The sequence below is a fragment of the Micropterus dolomieu genome, linkage group LG14, assembly GCF_021292245.1.
Source record: "Micropterus dolomieu isolate WLL.071019.BEF.003 ecotype Adirondacks linkage group LG14, ASM2129224v1, whole genome shotgun sequence".
Classification (NCBI taxonomy): Eukaryota; Metazoa; Chordata; class Actinopteri; order Centrarchiformes; family Centrarchidae; genus Micropterus; species Micropterus dolomieu.
In genome coordinates this window covers 8155999-8178722 of record NC_060163.1, presented here as the reverse complement: position 1 = coordinate 8178722, position 22724 = coordinate 8155999, and the positions used below count along the sequence as shown (strand labels likewise).

The 22724-nt window shown below is 41.3% G+C and overlaps 2 protein-coding genes across 2 annotated transcripts; one reads left to right on the top strand and one right to left on the bottom strand.

The window, feature by feature from the left end:
• The first annotated feature begins 1773 nt into the window (after positions 1-1773).
• On the top strand, positions 1774-14656 carry tmem184ba (transmembrane protein 184ba). The gene is made up of 8 exons (XM_046069653.1): positions 1774-2132; positions 4155-4388; positions 5244-5409; positions 10090-10180; positions 10352-10519; positions 10835-11004; positions 11094-11288; positions 12387-14656. Exons 2-8 carry the CDS (start codon positions 4164-4166, stop codon positions 12614-12616), a joined length of 1245 nt encoding a protein of 414 aa, XP_045925609.1. The 5' UTR covers positions 1774-2132; positions 4155-4163; the 3' UTR covers positions 12617-14656.
• A 1162-nt stretch (positions 14657-15818) lies between these two features.
• maff (v-maf avian musculoaponeurotic fibrosarcoma oncogene homolog F) lies at positions 15819-21981 on the bottom strand. Its single transcript, XM_046069593.1, has 3 exons — positions 21914-21981; positions 19008-19098; positions 15819-18798 (listed from the first exon to the last, which is right to left on the bottom strand). The coding sequence occupies exons 2-3, from the start codon at positions 19038-19040 to the stop codon at positions 18355-18357; spliced, it is 477 nt and encodes a 158-aa protein (XP_045925549.1). The 5' UTR covers positions 19041-19098; positions 21914-21981; the 3' UTR covers positions 15819-18354.
• Positions 21982-22724: the final 743 nt, after the last annotated feature.

Genomic DNA, 22724 nt, shown 5'->3' with positions numbered 1-22724 from the left:
AGATAAAGAGAGAATAATGTGGTGGGGAGTGACGTGCATTATCTTATTATATTATATGACGTAATCTAAACATCACAGTTTTTTTATACTTTGTTGTACACATATTCAAATACAAAGAAGCAATTACACAGACAACAGAAAATAGAAACAAAAAAAGACAAAACGAACAAGTAGTATAATTTACATAAACAAATATTTTAACATTAACAACAACTATATACAGCAACTAGGCACATGGATGCCTCTCAACCTGTTTATTTAGTTTTTAATTATGTGTTTTTCTGCTGTGTCACCACAATTAACCTCATGGGACTTTATGCTGTTGTGTTCCAAAAATTTTATGGTGTTTTGCACTGTTTGCGTTGGGTTTCTTTTCTTAAGAGTGGAGTCATTGTATCTGCTTGTCTTGGCAGGGTAAGTTTATTTGTATAGTATAGCACCTTTCAAAAGGCAATTCAAAGTGCTTTACATAAGACATAAAATGCATTTAGAAAAGATATAAAATAAACACAAGGTAATACAAGACGATATGAAGAGACACATATATAGGATATAAAAAAGAGTAAAACAAAATTAAACAAGCAAAAGTGAAATAAGACAAATTAAACTACAGTGCAGAGCAAGATATGAAAAAAGAGCTCCAAGTTTAACTTAATAAAATGCAGTGTCACAAAATTTTAAAGCCTGATTAAAAAGAACTGAGAGCTGGAGCAAATCTCAGGTTTCGTGGTTGATGGTTTTTTTTTTTTAGAAGCACAGAAACTGGAGACCCCACCTACCTTAAAAGTTTCTGACTAATGTGTCCCAACAAAACCCTGTGGAAGTTTCTCACTATTTAAAGAAATCACTTATTCATTCATATAATTGTAATTATGTGCAATTTTATCTCCCTACATTATGGCCTAAACATTCTCACTGGTCAGTACAGTGTGTAACTCAACATTTAACATATTTAGTGTTAAAAGCATCAAAGTCAGACTTGTAAAATATGTGTGTAACTGTAGAATGTAAACTTCTCTTAAAGAAACTCTCCACTGATTTTACACATAAATGTCAGTTTACTTGTAATGAGCAATACTGCTTTATTTACTTTTTATTTACTTTATTTATTATCATTTATTTTTATATTCCCAGATTTTTACAAAGAATTCCCCCTCTGGGATCAACAAAGTATGCATATTCTGATTCTGCTTAGCCTGTGAAAATAATAATAATGTCTTCTGTGGCCCCGGAGTCATAAATATATATAAACATAACCCTAATGATGTCATCAGGGGATGCATAGAGTTTGACATTCACATTTACAAGGTGGTAATGGTTGCATTATGGGAAATGCAGGATCAAGCGTTTGTGGAGCTTTTTCTTTAAACCCCCAAATTTTCCTCAATATTAACTTTTGTCCTTGATATAAAAAAAACGTCTGTGAAGAGGCCTTGAATGTCCAAAGCTGAAACTAGTTTGTAAATTAAAGTTATTTTCAGCACAACACAACAAAAGTAGCAAATATTATTATGGTGAGTATTAGTTGCCCACACACTCTGACTAAACAGGACAGGAAGTTGTAAATAATTCATCACTGTGTGTTGGAGCAGTGTTCACCTTTTGTCCAACACCCACACTTCCACTGCTGCTGCTGGACCGAGAATAGACCCGCGCATGCTCAGTGTTCAATGAACAAACCCTGCCCTTTTCCGGATTATTAATGAAGGTCTGTGTGTGATTGGCTGCAGCGGTTCCTCCTTGCGGAATGGGCGGAGCTCGTGTGATCAGCACTTAATCCGACAGGGATTGAAGTCAACGGAGTGGAGAAAGAAAAGCATAGAGGAGTTTTACAGCTTCAACTCCGAAAAGACTGACTTGTAGACGATGCTATGGTCAGACAGGAGCACTAAAAGGAGAATAAAGAAGTTGTTTAACATTAGCGACAAAGTTTAGAGGCGAGGGGTTTTTTTTTTTGGAGGGGGGAGACGCAGCCCTTGACGGGGTAGTCCGCTGAGCGCTCAACATGGATGTCCGGGGAGCAACGGAGCGGCTCTGAGGAGGAATTAAGGCCGTTTCTGGGTTATTTCTGGTCGGGCGTTTGTTTGAAGGAGCGGAGGAGGATTTCAAAGCAGCGGCCTCTCTAAGAACAGGTGAGCTTGGCCTCCAATAGAGAAATACTTTGCCTTTACACAACACTTATTTACCTTTCTCACTTAACAGTCAGGTTCATCTGTGAGTTGTTCCCTAAAGTAAATCTTTTCAAGCTTTGCTGCTTGCGGTTAATTTGTTTAAGTTTGAGCGTCACTTCCATATCATTCAAACATTAACTCAGATTTACCCGCAGTACAATAAAAAGCACTGTCATGGAAGTAATGTTAAAGCAAAGCAAAGTGTCTATATGTTTTAATGGATTTCTGAATATACATCCCAGTGTTGCTTTTGTTGTTGTTCAGCTAGTATGATAACCCAGTCTGGCTGTCACCCATACATTTACTTATTATAAATTACAAACACTTCCCCCATCACCCTTTTCCATCTGTTGCTTTATTCCTGACCCCTCTGCCTCCCTGTTGTATTATTCCTCATTGTCTGACCTTTTTCCGCCTTTCAAATGCAACGCACAGATGTCCCTTTGCTTCAGCACAGCATCATTTCACTGTCACTGCTGGTATTGTGTGTGTGTGTGTGTGTGTGTGTGTGTGTGTGGCTGCTGCTGATACCTTCACTTGTCCTTGTTGCCATGTGGATTTGCTGATCCCTGGCAAACTAATACAAATGACCACACACACACAAGTTACATACATAAATAAACAGCAAAACCATAACTTCTCTCAATTTCACATATAAATGTGTGAAAGCAACTTATTTCATACAACCACCTGAGTTTAACGTTATTAGTGTTAGAAACTAAATGGTTGTGTGTGTGTGTGTGTGTGTGTGTGTGTGTGTGTGTGTGTATAATAGCATTATGTCAGCCTATCACTGTCCATGCTGATTGTTTACTGTGTGACTTTTAGTTGCCATGCTGCTCTGGAAGACGAGACATGACAGGTCAGAGTGAAGGATATCCTCTGTCTCTTTCTCATTCAGTGACAGTTCCACTCTTTAGCTATTTATTATCTCTACTTGCGTCCAAAATAATGTGTAGGTGCATTTACGTCAGCCACCGCTCTACTTCCGTCACGTCAAGGTCTCTGTTTTCCCCCCAATTTCAGTCTTGTAGACAACTGCACAAGAACAAACTGAGAGCACGACAAGCTGCTGCTTACGTAACGTGTCTTCTGGCCACACGTCTTCAGGAGCTGGAGGTGGATATACATAACATCTTTGTTCATCTCCATCTAAATTTGGTCAGACCGCAGGCTGTTGATTCTTGCCTCACTTGTCAGACATATTTATGAAACATTTTAGGTTTCTGTGTTTTTCTTATTTCAAAGGATAACTGGTGAAAATGTGACCATAACGCATCACATCTAGGTATTTAGAGCACATTAAAATGGACATTAGCTTTAAATGCCAGGTTCTGTTGTCAGTCCTGGGAATCAAACAGCATTTTCTTAAGGATCTCATCGTTTTGCCCCAAATTTTAATTGACACAGAAGAACGAATCTATGACGCCTCAAAATACCAGGATCGCCTGCAGCTAAATTACATTTTGCTTTGCACTTACTTACAGTATGCTGCTATCTCGCTCCACCAACAGTAAAACCACAGCTGAATAGTAGATGTTTGGGCATGTCATCTGGCAGTGGCATTTGGGGAGATGCAGGAACTCACAAAATTGAAAAGACTCCATTGTACAAATGATACACGTGTCCGCACATCCTTGACTCATTGACCTGAAGTGTATCTGTGTTTGTCCTCTATCTGTCTTCCTGCCTCAGATTACACATTACATTGATAACACAGAGTGTGGGCTCTATATTCGAGGTTGATGATTATCAGTGGAAATGGATTTTCATAGTTATTGAATTGTGTCACAGCATAGTTTGGAGTTTCATTGGTTTCTATATGTACACACTAGAGGGTGACATGGGAGGAGAGTTTCACTCTTGTCCCGTCCCAATCCCATTCCTGATTTAGAAAATCTGAAAATAGTGTTTATCCATGTTAGAACTTGAATAAACACTGTTCATATGTGTGACAGCATCTGTGTTCTGTGCCACTTCCAGGTGTTGAGGATGTGGAGGCGAGACGTGCCGCTCTCAGAGAGACTGGGAGAGGACTCTCCTTTGGCCGCAGCGCCCAGCCTGCCACCAACGGCAGCCCCGATGGGCCCCAATATCTCATGGCTTCCTGAAGCCCCTCTACTGACCCCAGACCAGCCCATCTTCCTCATGACTCCCGCGGCGCAGGCTGTTTCTGGATTCTTTGTCTGGACCGCACTTATCCTCACCTGTCACCAGGTAAACGCTTTTTAACAGCATAAGGAGGGAGAAGGGGTTAAATCATCAGGCCTTTAATTCTACTTAAACTCGTGCAGTACTTTGTTATTTACTCAGCTGAAGATACAGATGTTGAGATTTGACATTTGTAAACTTGATTTGGCAGGCAGGCAGGCAGGCAGGCAGGCAGGCGTGCGTGCGTGCGTGCGTGCGTGTGTGTGTGTGTGTGTGTGTGTGTAGGTGACGTGATCCTGCAAACATACTGCTCAGGCGTAGAGACGAGCAGGGGTTGCTTGGTAACATGACGTCCCTCGGCAGGTGTTTGTGATACAGAGCATGAAAACACACGCACATACAGAGGTGAAACTTTATTCGGGTGGATGAAAAGCCTGTATGAAATCTGGCTTTAAAAAAAAAAAAGAGAATAGAGTTTTTCTCTTTCACACATTCCTGTGAGCTGAGGTCAGGTAATGCAATGTATTGATTGTTAAGGTCAGACTGACAAGGCAGCAGAGAGACAATAATGATACACAGTAAAATAATTGGTATCCACATAATGACACATGAATATATTTTTTAAAGCTTGAAAGAGCTCTGTTCCAGGCTAACTTGTCTCATCTTCCTACACAAGTGTTGAAACAGGCTCACCAGTCTGCAGCCATAGTGAGAACAGGGCAGCAGCTCTTCTTACTAATGCCACCAAACTATGGAATATGTTACTTTTACACTTTGTTTTATTCTGACTGATGTTTTAAACTTAAACATTTTCCAGAATTTCTAGATTTCAACTTAATGTATGACACATCTGCTTTGCTTAAAGAGGTCTTATTTTCAAAGTTAAGTCTGTCAATAAAGTGTCTCTTCTGTCTGTCCCAGATCTACATGCACCTGCGTTTCTACAGCTCCCCTCGAGAGCAGCGCCACATCGTACGCATCCTCTTCATCGTTCCTATCTACGCCTTCGACTCTTGGCTCAGCCTCCTCTTTTTCACCAACGACCAGTACTACGTGTATTTCGACACCGTCAGGGACTGCTATGAGGGTAAGGACATGTTTTCGTCTTCATCCTGCAGAGCTCAGTCTGTGGGTTGTAGTGATGATGCAGTTTTCTTAACACCGCCGATTCAGCAGACAAGCAGGGCGAGGGCAAAGAAATCGATAAGCTGCTTTGACGGTACAGTAAGAACGGCTCTTTCCAAAAGCTGATGTCATTATGGTTGCTCCAAAAAAACACAGCCAAAGCCACTCCACATTTAAGTGAAAACAAAATGGCACCAACATTAAGATGTTAAGTGGTTTTTATTCTCACCCTGGGTCCCTCGAGGATAAAACACTGAGAAGAAATGACTGATTTAAAATCCTTTCCCTCTGATTGTGGGCAACTTTTCCAGTTCCAATCAGGCTGGAGATGAACAGTCTGTCCATCCTTAACAGATTATTAAACCCACATGGTGATTGTTTATTTTCCAAAGTGCCGTCTCACTCTTATTAGATTCCTGCCTTTTCTGTCTCATACTGAACCTGTATTTACCTGTTCACAAAAGATTGAATTGTCTTGTAGCAGCAAAGAAGAAACTTCAACACTAAAATGAATTATCATCTCTGCATATGGAAGACTAAAAGTATATAGTATTATATAATATCTTTTATTTCTAATTTTAAGAGAAACTTCAGTACTGTTGGACTGGGAGGCTTGAAATGAGCCTGGAAGTAACAGTGAAGGATTTTTAAAATAAAATGTTTAATTGTGATGGTCCAACAGTCTATTTTGTAATTCTTTGTCTTAAAATTTTACAGTATTTAAACACCACAGTCACACCAGATCTTGCCCTGCTTGTTTTTGATTTTGATGTTGTTTTGAGATGAGTTAGTGTGACTGGAATCTAGCTGGAGCAATGTAAACATGGATCAATGGCTTTCTGCTCACTGTAGCCTGACTCCTTTAGAATGTGGACTTATTTTATTGTTTATGACCGGTCAGAAAAGTTGAAGGAGCTGGTGAGCTGGCTGCTTTGCTGAGCAGATGAATGACTCAAACAGAATAAATGCTGCCTGATGCTTCAATAATCTCTCTATTCTTAAATTCTTGAATCGGCAGAAGGTGGGGAAAGGCAGGAGACTGCCTCCGCTCCTCATCCTCCAGTCAGTTGTGACGTTCAGAATAGAAATAGCCCTCTCACTGTGACCCTTTTAATCGGGCGGCACTTCCTGTGTTAACTAATTGATGCATGGATTCATATGTGGATCTGAGGCACTCTATGTATGGTTCTGCTTTTGACAGGAAGCGTCATCAGTGTTGTGATCGTCATCTCTCTCCCCTGGACAGATGGCGCTCTTTACTTCTCTTCGTCTCTTGACGTGATCCTCCCTCCCTCCAACTCGCTCTAAACCAAATCTTTTTCAGGAACCTTCATACCTCCTCCACTCATCATTGTCCACTCCTTCTCCTCTGCCTTGCCTCTTTCTCCCGTTTACTTTCCTCAAGGATGACCGACCTGTTGCATGGCAACTGCGCTCACAAATCTTTCTCACCAACCAGAAAGGCTGCGGCAGATAATGAGTTTCTCTCAACCGAACTTGCTTGCAAAGTTCCCATTGTCCTTGGATGTAGGCCTACTGTATCGCTGTGGCAACTGGCCCTGCTTACGGGGGTCCTTGGAGAGAAGAGCGTAATGGTAAACAGCAGAGGAAGCTACTCAGAGCAGATCATCTAGGTCTTATCACTGGCCTCCTGTGTTTACCTCAGACAGAGTGAACTGGTACGATCGTATCTTATTACCTAAGTATCGTCTAACAGGCATGACATCAGACAGGAGACCGCAGAAGGCAGCGATGTAATTCTAGTGTGTGTGGGCGGAGTAGAGATAAAGTCAGAGTGAGAAAAGGAGAATACAGTAACTCCGCAGCAGACAGCTGACGTAACAAGAATCACTGCCAGCTGTGCAGCTGCTTTGAGATCAGTGTTGTGACACACACACCGTCCTGAAACTCCCGCCCACACACACCGTGGCACGCACCCAAAAATATGTCACATTTTCACACTTTCACAGTTAACTGACACACACCCTCACCTTATTTTAGCTCCTATGTCAGACAAACGGGGAGAGAGAGTGTGTGTGTGTGTGTGTGTTAACAGGATTAGCCTGGCAGTGTTTTTTGTGAGCTTCTTGGTCGTCATCACCCTCTCACTGAAGCAACACAGAGGAGAGATAATCCACTGGCCACAAGAGACAGTCAGGTGAATATCAGTCACATAGGTGTGTGCGCGTGTGTGTGCGGGTGTGCGTGTGTGTGTGCGTGCGCTTTCTGTCCTCATGAGAGTTAAGCTTTGAGCTTCTCGCCAAGAACGTGAAGAAGTTTCTGCAACTTGAGGAAGTGTTTATTGTGAAGGGAAGATTTATGGGTAGGCTTAAGCTTGTGTAAGCCAGTGAAGAGCTCTCAGAGGGATGGAAACATAAGTCTGTGTGTGTGTGTGTGTGTGTGAGTGTGTACATTACGTTTGAGAGTCAGTTGTCTGCTCAGTCGTCTTTGTGTTGTTGATTTTGTTACATATTCAGTAGCATGTTATTGAATCTAAATCCATCGCATTTGTTTACGTGTAGCTGTTTTAAGTAGTGTGTTTTTACTGTGGTGGTTAGTAGGGTTCAAAACACATTTAAGAAAGTCTGCACAATCTGAAATCTCTATTTTAGTCCCCTTTACTTAAAATACTGTAAAGACAGTGTGAGGATTATCCATAAAGACTTTACAACATTATAGTATTCGCGCCGCAGTTTTTTTTAGGTCATTATTACACCTTTGGGCAAAAATAGTAAGCCATCTATGAACGGATTACTTTGACTGATAATAAGATAACATACAAGACACTGGATACATGTATTATTTGCAGAATTAGGCCAGATATTGAAAGCACAGGATCAAGTTATTCAACTTTTCTGATCCTGCTGAAGGTTTCTTTGCATCAGTGATGTTTGTCATGGTCATCAAGACTCTTGAGCCATACGTATCTGGGATCCTGAGTGTAGAACCCCGTCTCAGAAACAGACCGCTCTGGGGTCTTAAATCTCTGTCCTGCTGTCTGTGGAAGTAGTAACCTGTTCCATTATCACAGCCCAGCAGAAAGTCTGCTGGCTGACACTGAGTTTCTATGATGCAGCTCAGCATGTCATGGGCCATCTCCCCTGGATACAGCAGGAACCCAGTAGTCAGCTCTGCAGCTACCAGGCGCAGAGACCACATATCGCTGCCCTCATTAAATAGAATATGTAGCATGAACTCTGGTGCTCTGTACCAGCTGGTCTGCACTCAGACACGGGATGTATCAGCCCAGAGTCAATAAGTTTGACTTTGAATGTGCTGGCGGCTTACACCATGACATTGTCAGGTCTGAGGTCTCCATGTACAATTCCCATGGACCTCAGCTCTGTCATGGTAAGACAAGTTGTTTCTGTCCTCCAAGTGAGCATACAGGCTTCCATCCAGGAGTTCAAATTTAAGGCAGATGTGATCTTTTTGGGAGAAAAAGACATTCCTTCACACAATAATGTGTAAGTTAACACTGACACGGTGTTTTCACACTGTTATTTGATACATTGTTTAAAAAAACAGATAATATATGTTAATATTTTGGCTTGTTAAAATGATTTTAAGCATGAATGTTATGTTTAGTTGACCAACCCTTTGTCAGGTGACAAAAGAAGATCATTTTGGACACTGATCATCCTGAGTACATAAATGTATGAAGTTTCAACACTGAATCAAGGGATGATGTGTAAACCAATTGTAGACATTGAGGTCATGCCTCAGATTTGCATCATTGTCCTGCTGAAATAGTATAAATGTAACATTAAATGTCGGTATCAAAGGTCAGCTGCTGGTTTTGAATGTTTGAATCAGTCGTCACACTTAAATAACGCACGATTCTGCAATATGTTTCCTTTCAGATGTCAATTGTGACAGGAAGTGATGTGTTAGAGTGGGTCTGTGGGTGACCGACTAATTCACTGTTCAGACTGTTTCCTCACAGTTGCTTCTAGTTGCCGTTTGTTGTTGCAGAAGGTTTCCAAGTGCTGCTTGAATGTATAACAAATGCTGCTAAAGCTATTTTTACATTGGCTATATAAAGTATAAATATTTGTTAAAATAATAATTAATTTAATCATTTGAAGATTGTAGCTTTAAGCAGCAATACAGTGAACAGGCTGCTGTCTAACCATTTAGTCATGGAGGAAGACATTTTGACATGCCACATGTGTAAATAATGAAATGAATGATGGCTGAATTCCATTTAGCTGCTTTAGTTTCTGGGTCCTGGTATTGTGCATGCTGTCTCACTGTCACGCTGCCACAGCTTACTCACTTGAACAAAGGCGAGCCAATCTTAATGTTATTATTAACATTTTTCTACAGTGAGTGAAAATGTCTGCTAACGTCTTTTCAAAAAGAAGGTTTAAAATGCAGTTATTATAGCACCACAAGGAGCACACTTCTTTTTTGGCAAGACCAATAAATAGAAAATGACTGATAAAAAATAGACATCGGTTGGGGGGGGGAAAGTGATTTAAACTTGTTTTTCAGGTGACTGCAAAATTCAGAAATCAAGCCAGTTTCCTCTAAATAATCTTGGTTGCTCTTGTATGGCTACTATGATTATTAGAATAAGTAAACAGTGTCTGCATAGAGATAATAACAACCAACTCTTTCTCTCCTTGTTTCTCCCCAGCGTTTGTGATTTACAACTTCCTAAGTCTATGCTATGAATACCTTGGAGGAGAGAGCGCCATCATGGCAGAGATCAGAGGAAAGCCCATTGAGTGAGTCTCACATTCCCACAGTTACCAGCATTAAAACAAGGCATTGGATTAGCAGATGCTTTTTTTTATTTAAAACAATTATTGTGCACATTTCCCTTGTTTTGCTGCTACAACGCGTAAACTCCCCATAAATATCAGAATGTACATGAAACAGGTGTTTTGTCCCATCAGGTCCAGCTGTATGTACGGTACGTGCTGTCTGAGGGGAAAGGCCTACTCTATCGGCTTCTTGCGGTTCTGTAAGCAGGCCACTCTGCAGTTCTGCGTGGTCAAACCCCTCATGGCCGCCATCACCGTCATCCTGCAAGCCTACGGAAAGTACAAGGACGGAGACTTCAAGTAAGTGCCGCTAACAGGGAGAGAGGAAGGAGGTCAGGTTTGGGTGAATATGTTGCAGAAACCTGATAACAGAGATGCCACTGAAAAAAAAACAAAAACTGGAACTTGTGGATTATTCCTTTATAAATTTTTAGATTAATTGAATGTCCCAGACTGATCACCACCTCCATCCTTAATCGTTTCAGTTGGGGACATTAATCTCTAATGGGAAATGTAGGCTTGTAGCACGACCTACAACAGCAGCAGTCAGAACAAAACCAACCTATAAATCAACACCACTAACCTCGTTCCCTCTGACGTCTTCTCTCCCAACAGTGTTGCTGGCGGTTACCTGTACGTGACCATCATCTACAACATCTCCGTTAGCTTGTCTCTGTACGCCCTCTTCCTCTTTTACTTCTCCACCAGGGAGCTGCTCAGCCCGTACAGCCCCATGCTCAAGTTCTTGATGGTCAAGTCGGTTATCTTCCTCTCCTTCTGGCAGGGTAGGGAAACTGCACATGCCTTTATTTATATATGTATATGCACAGATTGTTTTATCTTCATTAAGTGCCATCTTCTCATTTGTGTTCAGGCATGTTGCTAGCCATCCTGGAGAAGTGCGGGGCCATCCCTCAGATTAACTCAGAGGAGGTGTCCGTCGGCGAGGGGACGGTGGCTGCTGGTTACCAGAACTTCATCATTTGCATCGAGATGTTTTTCGCGGCGCTGGCTCTTCGCCACGCTTTCACATACAAGGTCTACATGGACAAGAGTCTCGATTCACGAGGTGAGAAGGGGAAGAGGGAAGAAAGGAGGACGATTACACCACGCCAGAGTTTACTGCATGTGTACTAATACATTTGATCTTAATCTAAAATTTTCTAAAATAGCCTTCAACATTATCTTTTTGTTTCTCAATTTCTCCTTCATTTCCCTTCTTTTATTATCCAAAAATCACTTTTTACCCTCTCCTGGCTGTCCTCATGTTGTTGTTTGGGTCCCTTTTTTCTTTTCCTGTTTCTACACATCCATCTTTATTTGTCTCTTTTCTTCTCTGCTACGTCATAAAGGACCTGCTCCTACATATGGAGAGTTTGGTAGGTTAAACACTGACGATGTTTCCTCCATAACCCCCCTCTTCGCCTTTTTCTTTCATGCTGCTGCTGTTTTTAAGCTAGTTCTCTCCTTTCCGAGTTTTGTTCTTTTTGTTTCATGATTTGTTTGTTGTTTACCTTCAACTGTTTTCTGTCTTTTTAGTCTCTTTTGTCTTGCTCCTGTTCCTAAATCACTCCCATCTTCTTTTAATTTACTTTTTTCCCCTGTTCCTTCCTGTCTTTCATCCTTCTACATCACTGGGAAGTGAACCCTTTTCTCCTTTCCCTTTCTCTAAATCACATCCACTGTCCCTGTACAGTTCCTCCTTTCCCCCTGATTTGCCTTTCACCATCCCCTTCTTTTGTCTCACTGTCTCACCCTCTAAATCATTGATGCCCCGTTCCTCTCCTTTTTGTCCCTTCTTTTCTTCTCCCACCCTTTTCTCCTTCTACTAAATCACTCCTCTTCCAACTCAAGTCTTCCCTCTTCTTTTCCCCCTTTTCTTTTTTCTTCACCCTTCCTTCCTCCTTCTCATCCTTACCTCAGCTCTGTATTTGAATTGCTCCCACATCCCTGCCTAAATCTCCATAAATCCACCCTCCCTCAATGTCCCCCCTCTTTTTATTTTTTTCCTTTTCTTCTTACTTTTCTCTTTTCTAAAGCACTTCTACATCCTTCTTCTTCTTCTTCTTCCACTGTCCTTTTCTACCCTTTTCCTCTTCCTTAAACCCCCATTTACTCTCTTTAACCTTTCATCGCGACCTCTAACTCTCTCGTCCTTCTCCTGCAGGCCGCTGTGCCCCTATGAAGAGCATCTCCAGCAGCCTGAAGGAGACCATGAACCCGGGGGACATGGTCCAGGACGCCATCCACAACTTCTCCCCAGCCTACCAGCAGTACACCCAGCAGGCCACGTTGGAGCAGGGCGCGCCGCCGCCCGTCACCCGCGCCCACAGTGCCATCAGTGCCCGTGGCGACACAGAGAAAACTCTCCTGCTCAGCTCCGACGACGAGTTCTAGAGCAGGAAAGGTCACGTCCACAGCTGAATCAGATTCAGACTGTTTTATTGGCGGATGGTACTTCATCCTCCCGTGCTGCTGCTCCTCTTCAATGTGTGAATGATTAGAGAGTTGTGAGCTTGTTTTCCTGTTTTTGAGACTGATCTTGAATGCGAGGACCTTCCTGACATTTCTACACCCACATTTCATCTTATTTGGTGGCAACACTTTCAGTTGGCTTGTTGTTAAAACCGTTGGCAAGAAAATGAAAAGGGTTGTGTCCGTTTATGGAAAGTTTATGAGTCACACTTGTTCATACTGAATCATAGCTGACTTTTGGAAAATATTTTCTGACTTGGATAGAAGCATCATTTCACATTTCAGCTCAGTCACGTTTGCTTTGCTCAAATGTGTTTCTCAGTGGCAATGTGATGGTCCTAATGGGTGTCATTTGTTTTTGTTCTGGTCTAGTGTGATTTGCATTTTGAAGGCGTTATTGTGTCCAGATCGTCATAGGCTGTGTTTATAAAGGTTTCTCCAGTCATGATAACCCTAAAAAAAGTAAATTTAAGTCTTTTTTCCGTAACGGGAAATGGAAAAATGTATTAAAGTTTTATAAAACTTTTGAACTTTTTATTTTGTAAACTTGAAACCAAATAATTTGTACCAATTAGTTGGTCTGCAGATGCATTAATGTCCAACAGAAGCTGTTTTCAGTACCGCAGCAGTCATAAAAATGTGGTACAAAGCTATGGAAAAAAATGTGTAATTAATTATAAGAGAATTGTGGGGATTTAAGGGACGTCCTTCACTCCAGCATGGGGATGATTTTTAAAGGGAAACCAAGTCAAAAACACGAGTTAATGTCAGCTGTATGGATCAATGTTGTTATTGTTATTGGTGGAACAGATGAGAGCAGGCAGAGCAGATTATAGATTGTACAATGCCTCTGCTGCAGCAGTCCAGGGGGCGGCAGGAGTGAAGGGCAGCAGAGCTGGTCAGGATTACACCGGTGTAAGTGGGGCGGTATTTGAAGAGCTGGGATTAAAGCTCGAGCCAGTTCACTCTGGCGGTACACCACAATGTGGGGAAAAACAGAAGAGGAATATAGGTTAATGCTAACTTTAGACCCCTGTTCTCAATAGAGGAGCTTTTTCTTTTAGTAGACTATGTACATGACTAAATACTAAAAATAGACATTTAAAGTTAAACTGAAACTGTTTGTGCTGTTAAACTTCTCATATTTATTAGGAACCATTTTTAGTGCCGTCAGTTTTACAACATTTTAAACTTGGAGAAGCTATCACATCAGAAAAATAAAAAACACACAAGTTTTTCATTTTCATGTTCGACCAAGTGAACACAAATGTTAAATATAAACACAGAGGATGTAGGTACATACTGATTTCTTAGAACCGATTCGTTTTAGTTTGACTTTGGCTTTCAATTAGTTTGAGTAGTTTCATTTCAAGGCAGTGCGTTTTCAACCCCATCTCACAACCTGATGTTCCTGATTGGCTCCAAGTACTTAAGAAATAGTCAAATCCAAATCCATCTAAATGAGTTTTCTGCATTTGTCCTGATACAGCTGCTGACAAAGAGCCGTAGTCTTCAATTTAACATTATACAGCTCTTAAGGATCATTAGCACCATAATTTCAATATGCTCTCAGAAATAAACTTCACATTGCTGTTTCTTTGACTTGGATGCTCCTCTGTTCTTCCAGGGAGTCTTTTTAGTTGTTTTTTTTTTGGTCTTTTTTTGTTTTCTTTTTACACATAATTGAAGTTCTTGAGTCATACTTAATCTGCCGACGTCTTTAACTGCAACTCTTTCCACTGCTCTGCTGTATCTCTGCGTGAACACCAGGGGGCCGTGTGGACAGGAAACATGAACACATTCACTCTTATCTTCAAGCAGTTATCGGACACTTTAAGCTTGGTGCACATGTAACAGAGAAAGAAAAATGCTTTGTCTGAGCACCAGTCTGTCAATTGGCTATCTTCTCATCACATTGTGTGGCGGTGGAGAATAAAAGCAGGCCCCTGCCTCAGACAGTCAGTTGTTTTTTTTGTGGTTTATTTCTGCTTCAGTCTAACATAATATTGTAATATAAACAGGAGAGAAGCCACGTCTGTGCACAGGCCTTTTTTTAGACATTACTGAGTGTTGTCTGGGTAATTGGGTTGCTACATTTTGACATGGATATAAAGTGGGTTATTTTGACCATGACTGAGCCTCATCCAGCTACAAATTACCCTGTATTCCTTTTATAAAAAGTCAAGTTCGTTGTGTTCCTGTACATTTTCTGTGCACAGTTTCTTGTCCATACAAATGCATTTTCATGCTGAACCATGATTGAGCAACACAGATGTCTTAATGACGGTGATGATGCTAGAAATGTTTTGTGGATGGATTTTGTGTGCTTCTTTAAATTTGGACTTTTCGTGCAACACACACACAAAACTCTTGAATTTTCTTATCAGGGTGGAAATGATGACACCCTGATAAGAAAACTGTTGACGTATGCAAGTTTTGTTTACAGCTCCTTGCTTGACATCATTTAAATTTAAAAGCACAGTATGTCAGTCGTACCGCACTTTGAGTGCCATAATCCATAATTAAGCTCTTTTCATCAGATGTATATGAATATAGCCGCGCAAATGCTGTAGATTAATGATGTAAATGCAGGTTTAAGGGCTGCTAACAGGAGTAGTGGTGTGTGTTGAAATAGTCCTGTATGCTGTAGAGGTCGGCCACAGGAGGGAAAAATATGTAGTTTTAATTCATAACTGTCTTTTATTTGAATGACTTTTCGTTTTCAGTTCATTGTTTATTATAAAGCTGCTCTGATATGCTGCTATTTCATGTCAAGTATGAGAAATAAGATATTTAGTCTGGTATGTAAATTAACTGTTTTGTTTATATATAATAAAAATGTGTTAAAGAAAGCCACGGTGGGTAAAGGGTTTGAAGTCCCCCTCTAGATATGCTTTAAACACCTATAAAAATACTCTGCTTTAAATAATGACTTGTGTCCAGTTAAAAATTCTTATAATTGCGTCCGCTCCTTCTCCCTCAAAGACAAAAATCCAGAATCTACAAATATCTTATGATCTGGAGAGATAACTTGTGCAACACATCCTGTAGATCCACTTCCTCTCTGCACCACGTGTGTACCCGCTGTTCCAATCCAGCCCACAACCACAAACACCATCTTATGTACAATATGTACAACATTTATTATAATTAATATATAAAATAGACAATGTACTTAAATTTTCACAATAGAAAAAATACAAGTAATAAATACAAAAAACATTTGTTTTGCAAGTATTACAAAACACCCAGCACAGTTTGACAGATGCGAGACGTTAAAATGTTGAGAATAAATGCTTTGCCACACTGATATTCATATAGCTAAATATGCCACATATCTTTAGGAGTTATTTGTCAACACAGTCTAATGCGTTACAATGCCTGCTTATAAATGATATTGCTAGCACTATTCAGTGGCCTAGACTCCATGAAGTCCAAGCCTGTTTGAACATGCCTTGACTGCAACAGGCCTGTGACCGATGGAGGGTTTCAAGTGAATAAAGCCCCGCCCCTTTCCACCTTCTTTCCCAGTCTGCCTTGCCAACTTTCTTTTGCCATCATTCAACAACCTCTCATCCTAACCTTCTTATCTCCTCCTCATCTTCGCCTTTATCTCTCTCTCTCTCTCCACATTTACCACTTCCCGCTCTTCCTTTAACATTCCGAGGATCTGCCCGCCCAGCCAATTAAGGGACCTTAATTTTTCACACAAATAAACGTACAAAATCATCATAGAAAAATAATATCCCTCCAAGAATCCACTATGACAAGCTAGTACAAACATGGCAAAAACACACACACACAAAAATCATCATACAGCAATATGGCCATTGGCTTTGAGCATATTTCTACATAGCTAATAATTAACATTTCGTAAAAGTAATCATCGTCGCCACACAACACAATAATTAGACATATCCCCGGACTAGTCATAAGTAAGTACTTCTGAAAACATACAGAACATCACAGCACTCGTTAGCTTGTCTTTTCATAATATCTACCTTTAAATACAAATAAAATATAGAATATATCTCTGATAAATGTCACTCAACATTTTCGTCTCTCAACGGCACAAACATTATAAATCAGAACACAGAACGGGAATGTATGCAGAGGATTTGCATCAACTTGAGCGTAATTCCTACCAGATGCGTCTCCGCTTTTACATGTTTTTAGCAAAATGACCAACATCTGTTGTTGGAAGTCTACCAGATATGAAAAAATAAAATGAAGCCACAACAGACTGCAGCAAAGTTACTGCACAGTAGGAATTGTGAAATGAGCAATGAGGGATCACAACTCAGAAAATAGGAGAATTCAAAGAAATCCTAAACAAAGAAATGTGCGGTCGTGAACAGTCGAGAAGGAGCGATTACAGTCCGTTTTTAAACCGTTTCCCTCTTGGGTTTATACTCCAAGATACACTGAAGGCACTGCATTAATGTGAGAAATTTGTACACAAGCAGTACAAAACTACTTTCCTCTCACACAGAGTAGGACAGGTAGGGAGGGAGCAGCGGCAGGTGGATCCTAACTAAGATATTTCACATAATGGACAGTTCGAAGGGATTCATGATGCGTGAATGTGTTTCTCAACCTTTTTCTAGACCATGTGACCATGTTTGCTTCCGAAAATCCACATTGACCCAACAGTTACAGAGCTGTCAAGTGAATCAGAGTATGGCATACTGTTGTATTTTATTCTGAAGTCCATGACGGAAGCTCCAAAACAATTATATAGAAATTATCCTTGTGAAACTATTAAACACAAACTATATTAGCCTCTGAAATCTCAAATGACCCCGTCTGCATATCAAGTGACACCAAGGTAGAGAAACTCTTCATTATTTTGGGGACCCACGAGCCCTATGAGAGCTAGCAACTTCAGACCCCAACATAACCAGGAATGCAGACATCGTAGAGCTGGAGGAAGCTGGTCATATGTCTGCTCCACGCTGGCATTTTGTTCTTGGTCAGGTGCCGTAAACTGAAGCAGAGAGAAGCGCCAAACTTTCGGCTGCAGAGAGCAGCAGCGCCAGAGCCGGATTTGCTGAGCAGTGAAGATGTACAGTAACTCTGGTTGGGGTGGTCTGGCTTCTGTCTGAGTCCAGTTAGCCAATGGCATCGCCCCGTGTGGATCAGGAGAATGAGTGTGAGGGTTTTGTTCATTTGTGTGTGTGTGAGAGAGATATCGGAGTGCTCGACGCCTCGTTCACATTATACCTGCTGCAGCTTTCTGAATATAATACTAAACTTTGACAGCTTCTAAACAAAGACGCTTTCCTAAATTTCGCTCAACTAAGCTGCAGTGTCATAAAACGGCATTAAGCGGAGGACGCCTCCACCGGTCCTAGATGATTTTTCAACCGTTCCTGGCCCTTGCTTTGGAAAACTAAGCATAGCTGTTGTCTGTTCGGTGACGTTGCACACCACTTCGTCAAAACTTTGTCATGCAGGAATGGATGACTCCTGGATATATAACCCAACAGAATTTTGAAATGTGAACGAGGTGTAACGCACACAAGTGTTTAGTATTTCCCTACTAATATCGTCTTCCTGTTCTTGGCATGTGTATAGTATATGTTTGCCTGTAGGTGTGTGTGTGTTTGCATTGCAGGTTGTGTGTCCCTCCCCCCCCAGTCTGGCTGCAGCAGCTCCTTCTAGGACGGCTCATGTTCTCTCTGTTGCTGAGGCTGTGGTGGACTCTTCACAATGGTGATGACTGAGGCAGTGTTGAGGCGAGGAGCTGTAGCCAGCAGGTGGCCCCCTCCGGCCTCCAGGCCCCTGGCAAACCTCTGGAGCGCGGCCAGACGTGCGCCGAGCCCCTCCAGCTCTTTCCTCATACCGGCGTTCTCGGCTCCGAGCCTCTCCACCTCTCTCTGGAGCTCCGTTTTCTGCTGCTCCAGGGCTTCGCGCTGGGACACCCGTTTGACCCGGCAGCTGGCGGCATATCCCCGGTTCTTCAAGGTGCGACGGCGCTGTTTCAGCTTTTGGATCTCCTCGCGGGACAGGCCGCGCAGGTGGAGGTTCAACTCTCGTACTGAGAGGGACATGAGCTCACTGTCCGACAGGACGGGCACATTCTCGCCACATTCCTGCTTCACCTTGAAGAGGAAGGAGGAGGGGAGGAAACAGGAAGGGAGGACACATGTAGAAGGAAGAGAAGAAATACAAACGATAGTGTTAAAAAATGACTGATAGTGAGGGGATTAAAACTTATTTTCAACATTAAGGTTTTCCCTTTTATAAAAATATATAATAAAACTTTTATTTCATGTATTTTATCTTAGCTGGATTTCTAGCTGTGCATTACCTTCAGGGCTTTGCTGTTTCTTTCTGTCGTCATGATCTGTCTTCCGTTTTTTTTCCCCCACCAAACACCAGTCAACACAGATACAGACACGCTGGAAGACCAAAAGCAAGAAATAAGCACACACAAAAAAAGAAGGTATGTTATCACATGAGACTGAGGACATGGTGCTGTTTTGGCCCGGCGTCTGGCCTGACATTTACCATCCACTCACAAGACAGCAAGTCATGCTCGATAAAGAAAAGGAGAACCCACAGATCTTTCATGCTTCTCCAAACGCACTCTCTTATTAAACTCTGCGGTGTGATATGAAAGGAAGAGGAGGTTTTGAAAGTGACATGCCTTTCTCTGTTAGCTGGAATAGTGAGGAGGAAGTTATCATGTGCCTGCCCTTTACTTGCTCAAAGCAGGTGTCCTAACCAATTCCCTCAACACTTCCTCTTGTCAACACAACACCAACGGTCCAAATCTGTCTTTACTTTACTTTTTTATGGGGCATGAGAGGGAACACAACAACGTCACAATAACCTCTACATAGAAAACTATACTAACTAATTTTTTTTTTTAATTAAATGCTTTTTTCAGGCTTGTTCTTTTCATTACATTATATTCAAAATAGCACAAACTTACCCAATCCTAACTTTGGCTTAAACTGCTGCTTTCAGTGACCGGTTGTAATAACAGCAGTAAGAGTGTTTGTTTAAGTCTGTACCGCCTTAACACTACTGTATTTGGAAATTTTCTCCCATTCTTCGTGCTGAACTGTTCTCACAGCCCGCGTGGGGGCCTCCTACACTCCTCTTAAGGTCAGCTCACAAATGTTGCTGTGTGGGATTAAAGTCCAACATTACAGCTGGCCAACATGAACTGCTCTTCTTGGCTGAGCTGGCTGTGCACGTCAGATCAATATCATGTTGATAAAAAAAAAAAAATATGACTCTGCACTTCAACTTGAGTGGCTGTATAACAAAAGATATGACGCTGACATTAACATTTAACTGAGACAGACAATTTCTACCTTGACATCATCAAACCACAGGGTGTTTTCCCCCATATGGCTTTTGGAGAGCGTCAATGTGTTCACTAACAGCTTCATTGCGACATTGGATTTTCTTTTTACCGCGAATGGGCTTTCATTTTAGCCTTTCAACATCCCAGAAGCATGAAATAAATGTTTAGCAGGGTTGCATGATGACAAGATACAGTCCACTGGTTGCTTTGAGGTTGCTGTTGACCTTTAGGCAACTTCACTGATGATCTAACTCCTTGCACTTTCATTTTTCTTTGAGAAACAGGCTGATCTAGACAAGATCATACCACAGCTGAATTTCACCACTTCACCACATTCTTTGCTGGATGTATTTATGATAGTTGGCACTGTATTTGTCCCTTCCCTCTAGTAAATCATAAACAACTAAAACATCTTGAAGATACGGTCATGCACTTTTTTTTTTTCAAAGCATTCTGTGACAGAACACATGAGGAAATTCGCAGTTGTCAGAATCTTTGTTTTGGTTTAACATCAATTATTTAAGATATTTTCAAGTTATGGTAAATTAGTTTTCTGCTTTACTTTTGAAAGTATTTTCATTTGTACCTCAATTTCCTTACTAAATGAAAAATAGCCTTTTGTTCCAGGACTCAAAACTATCAAATCTAAACAAAACAAAAACAAAGTGGTGTAGACATCTGTGTAGACAGAGCTACATACACAAGCAGTGGACCTGAAGAAAAGACTTGATCTGTGCTGCTCTCCTGCAACATTAAAACAAACTCCCAACAAACCATGCAGCCGGCAGGAGGAGGGACCATACAAGCAAAAAGAGGCATTTAAGTTTCAAAATTACATTTCATTTTCTAGGTTCCACTTTTACAAAACCAAAATCCAATGCTCCTCAAAACTTGACATCATATCAGTAAAATGTGCTTTAAAGGGCACGTGTAGGCCTACAACTGGTGTACGGAAGGTGTCGAACCTTATAAGCTAAATAAAACACCTGTTATAATGGTCTGTAGTTTCCTGACAGTAAACAGAATTTCCCGAAAAGCGTGGGAAGTGGACGGTTGCAGCAACAGCGGTTGTCTAAACAGCAAGTGGACTCGGTAAACGAGACCGCCGCCGTTTCGTAAAGTCAGGGTGATTCAGCAATAAACCGTTTGCTCAGCTCCGCCAAGATTGCCAGTTAGCCCAGACGCAGGAAAAACATCTGTGACCACGTCTTTCTGTGTCTGTCCAAACAGCACAGGATATCCACGTTCGTAATTCACTATAAATATCACTTTAGAGGACATAGTACTTCTTCGGCTACCGCGGTGGAACGCAACAAGTGAACGCAGCACTGCCAAACGCACTAGCTAACAGGGTTTAAACACCACAATGGCTATTCCGTTTAATATTACACGACTCAATAATAAACAGCTACCACATACTACTTCTGGGAACGATATTTACTCGTCTAGCTACATCCAGAATCCAGCCTTATCCTTATAGGGAGAGGAGCTGCTTGCCAGCTTGGGGTAAAGGCGCTGCTGCCATATAGTAAACAGCCATCACGAGTGCCCTCGACATCCATTTTAGCAAGCCTTTAAATAATACATTTAAATTGCTTTTAAGCATACAGTTAAACAAGGGAGTGAAAATCCCCTCTGGCTGTCAAATGTTACGAATATAGAGGCATAAATATGAAGAGCGGGGTCAAAGTATTCGCATCATCTTAAACATGCTAGTAATGTTAACTGTGTTAGCACCTAGCTTCAACGGTCTCTGACGAGCTAAAGGAGATAAAAGCAAACAGCTGCCTTGTCCTTGGTTGGCTGGCAGGTCTCCGACAGATACAAGTCCCCTAATGTTCGGCGAATCACGGATAAAAATTATAACGCTTAATATTTTGTTAAAAATTATAATTTACCTGCTGGGTCGAAGCGACTCTGGCGACAAAATGTCAGTCCGCCTTTTCCCGGAATTACTCCGCTGCTCTCTGAGGTTGGATTCCTTCATTCATAAAAAACACAAGCGACAATGACGTCAGGCCCGAAGAATGAGGGCGGAGCTAACCCCGCCCCCGGTGGCGTACTCCGGGAGGATGTAAACAAGGAATCCCTGCATCCCAGAACTTTTCCATGACCAGCCCCCCGCTTGCTATTCCCAGCAACAACAACTTATCTGGAAAAAAAAGGCTTTAGAGTCACCCTTTACTGACACTGTTTAGTAACAGGAGCCATACGGTGGTTAAACATCAAGCAGAATCCAAAAATAAAAACAAATACCAAAGCTCAAACCCCCACAAACAGAATCCAAAAATAAAAACAAATACCAAAGCTCAAACCCCCACAAACAGAATCCAAAAATAAAAACAAATACTAAAGCTCAAACCCCCACACAAACTCACATAGTTTTTACACTATGTTTTACTGTTGCACCATACACACACACAACAGGTAGAGGTAATCAAATATGTGTTTGTTTTTTTAACTAACAGGAAATAATAAGGGCTGGTGACTATTTTCTTTAATTTAGGCCTAGTTACAAGTTATGTATATAGAATAATATTTAGGCTTCCTGGAACCATATGTGGCTGGCAATAATACAATGATAAGTGAAAATCCATATATGATTCACAAATAGCCTACTTCAGAATTTGTCAATCAAAGTTAATGTATATAAAATGTATTTTCAATGTATCTTTGATTGCAAATGAATGCGTATATTTGGATTAAGTG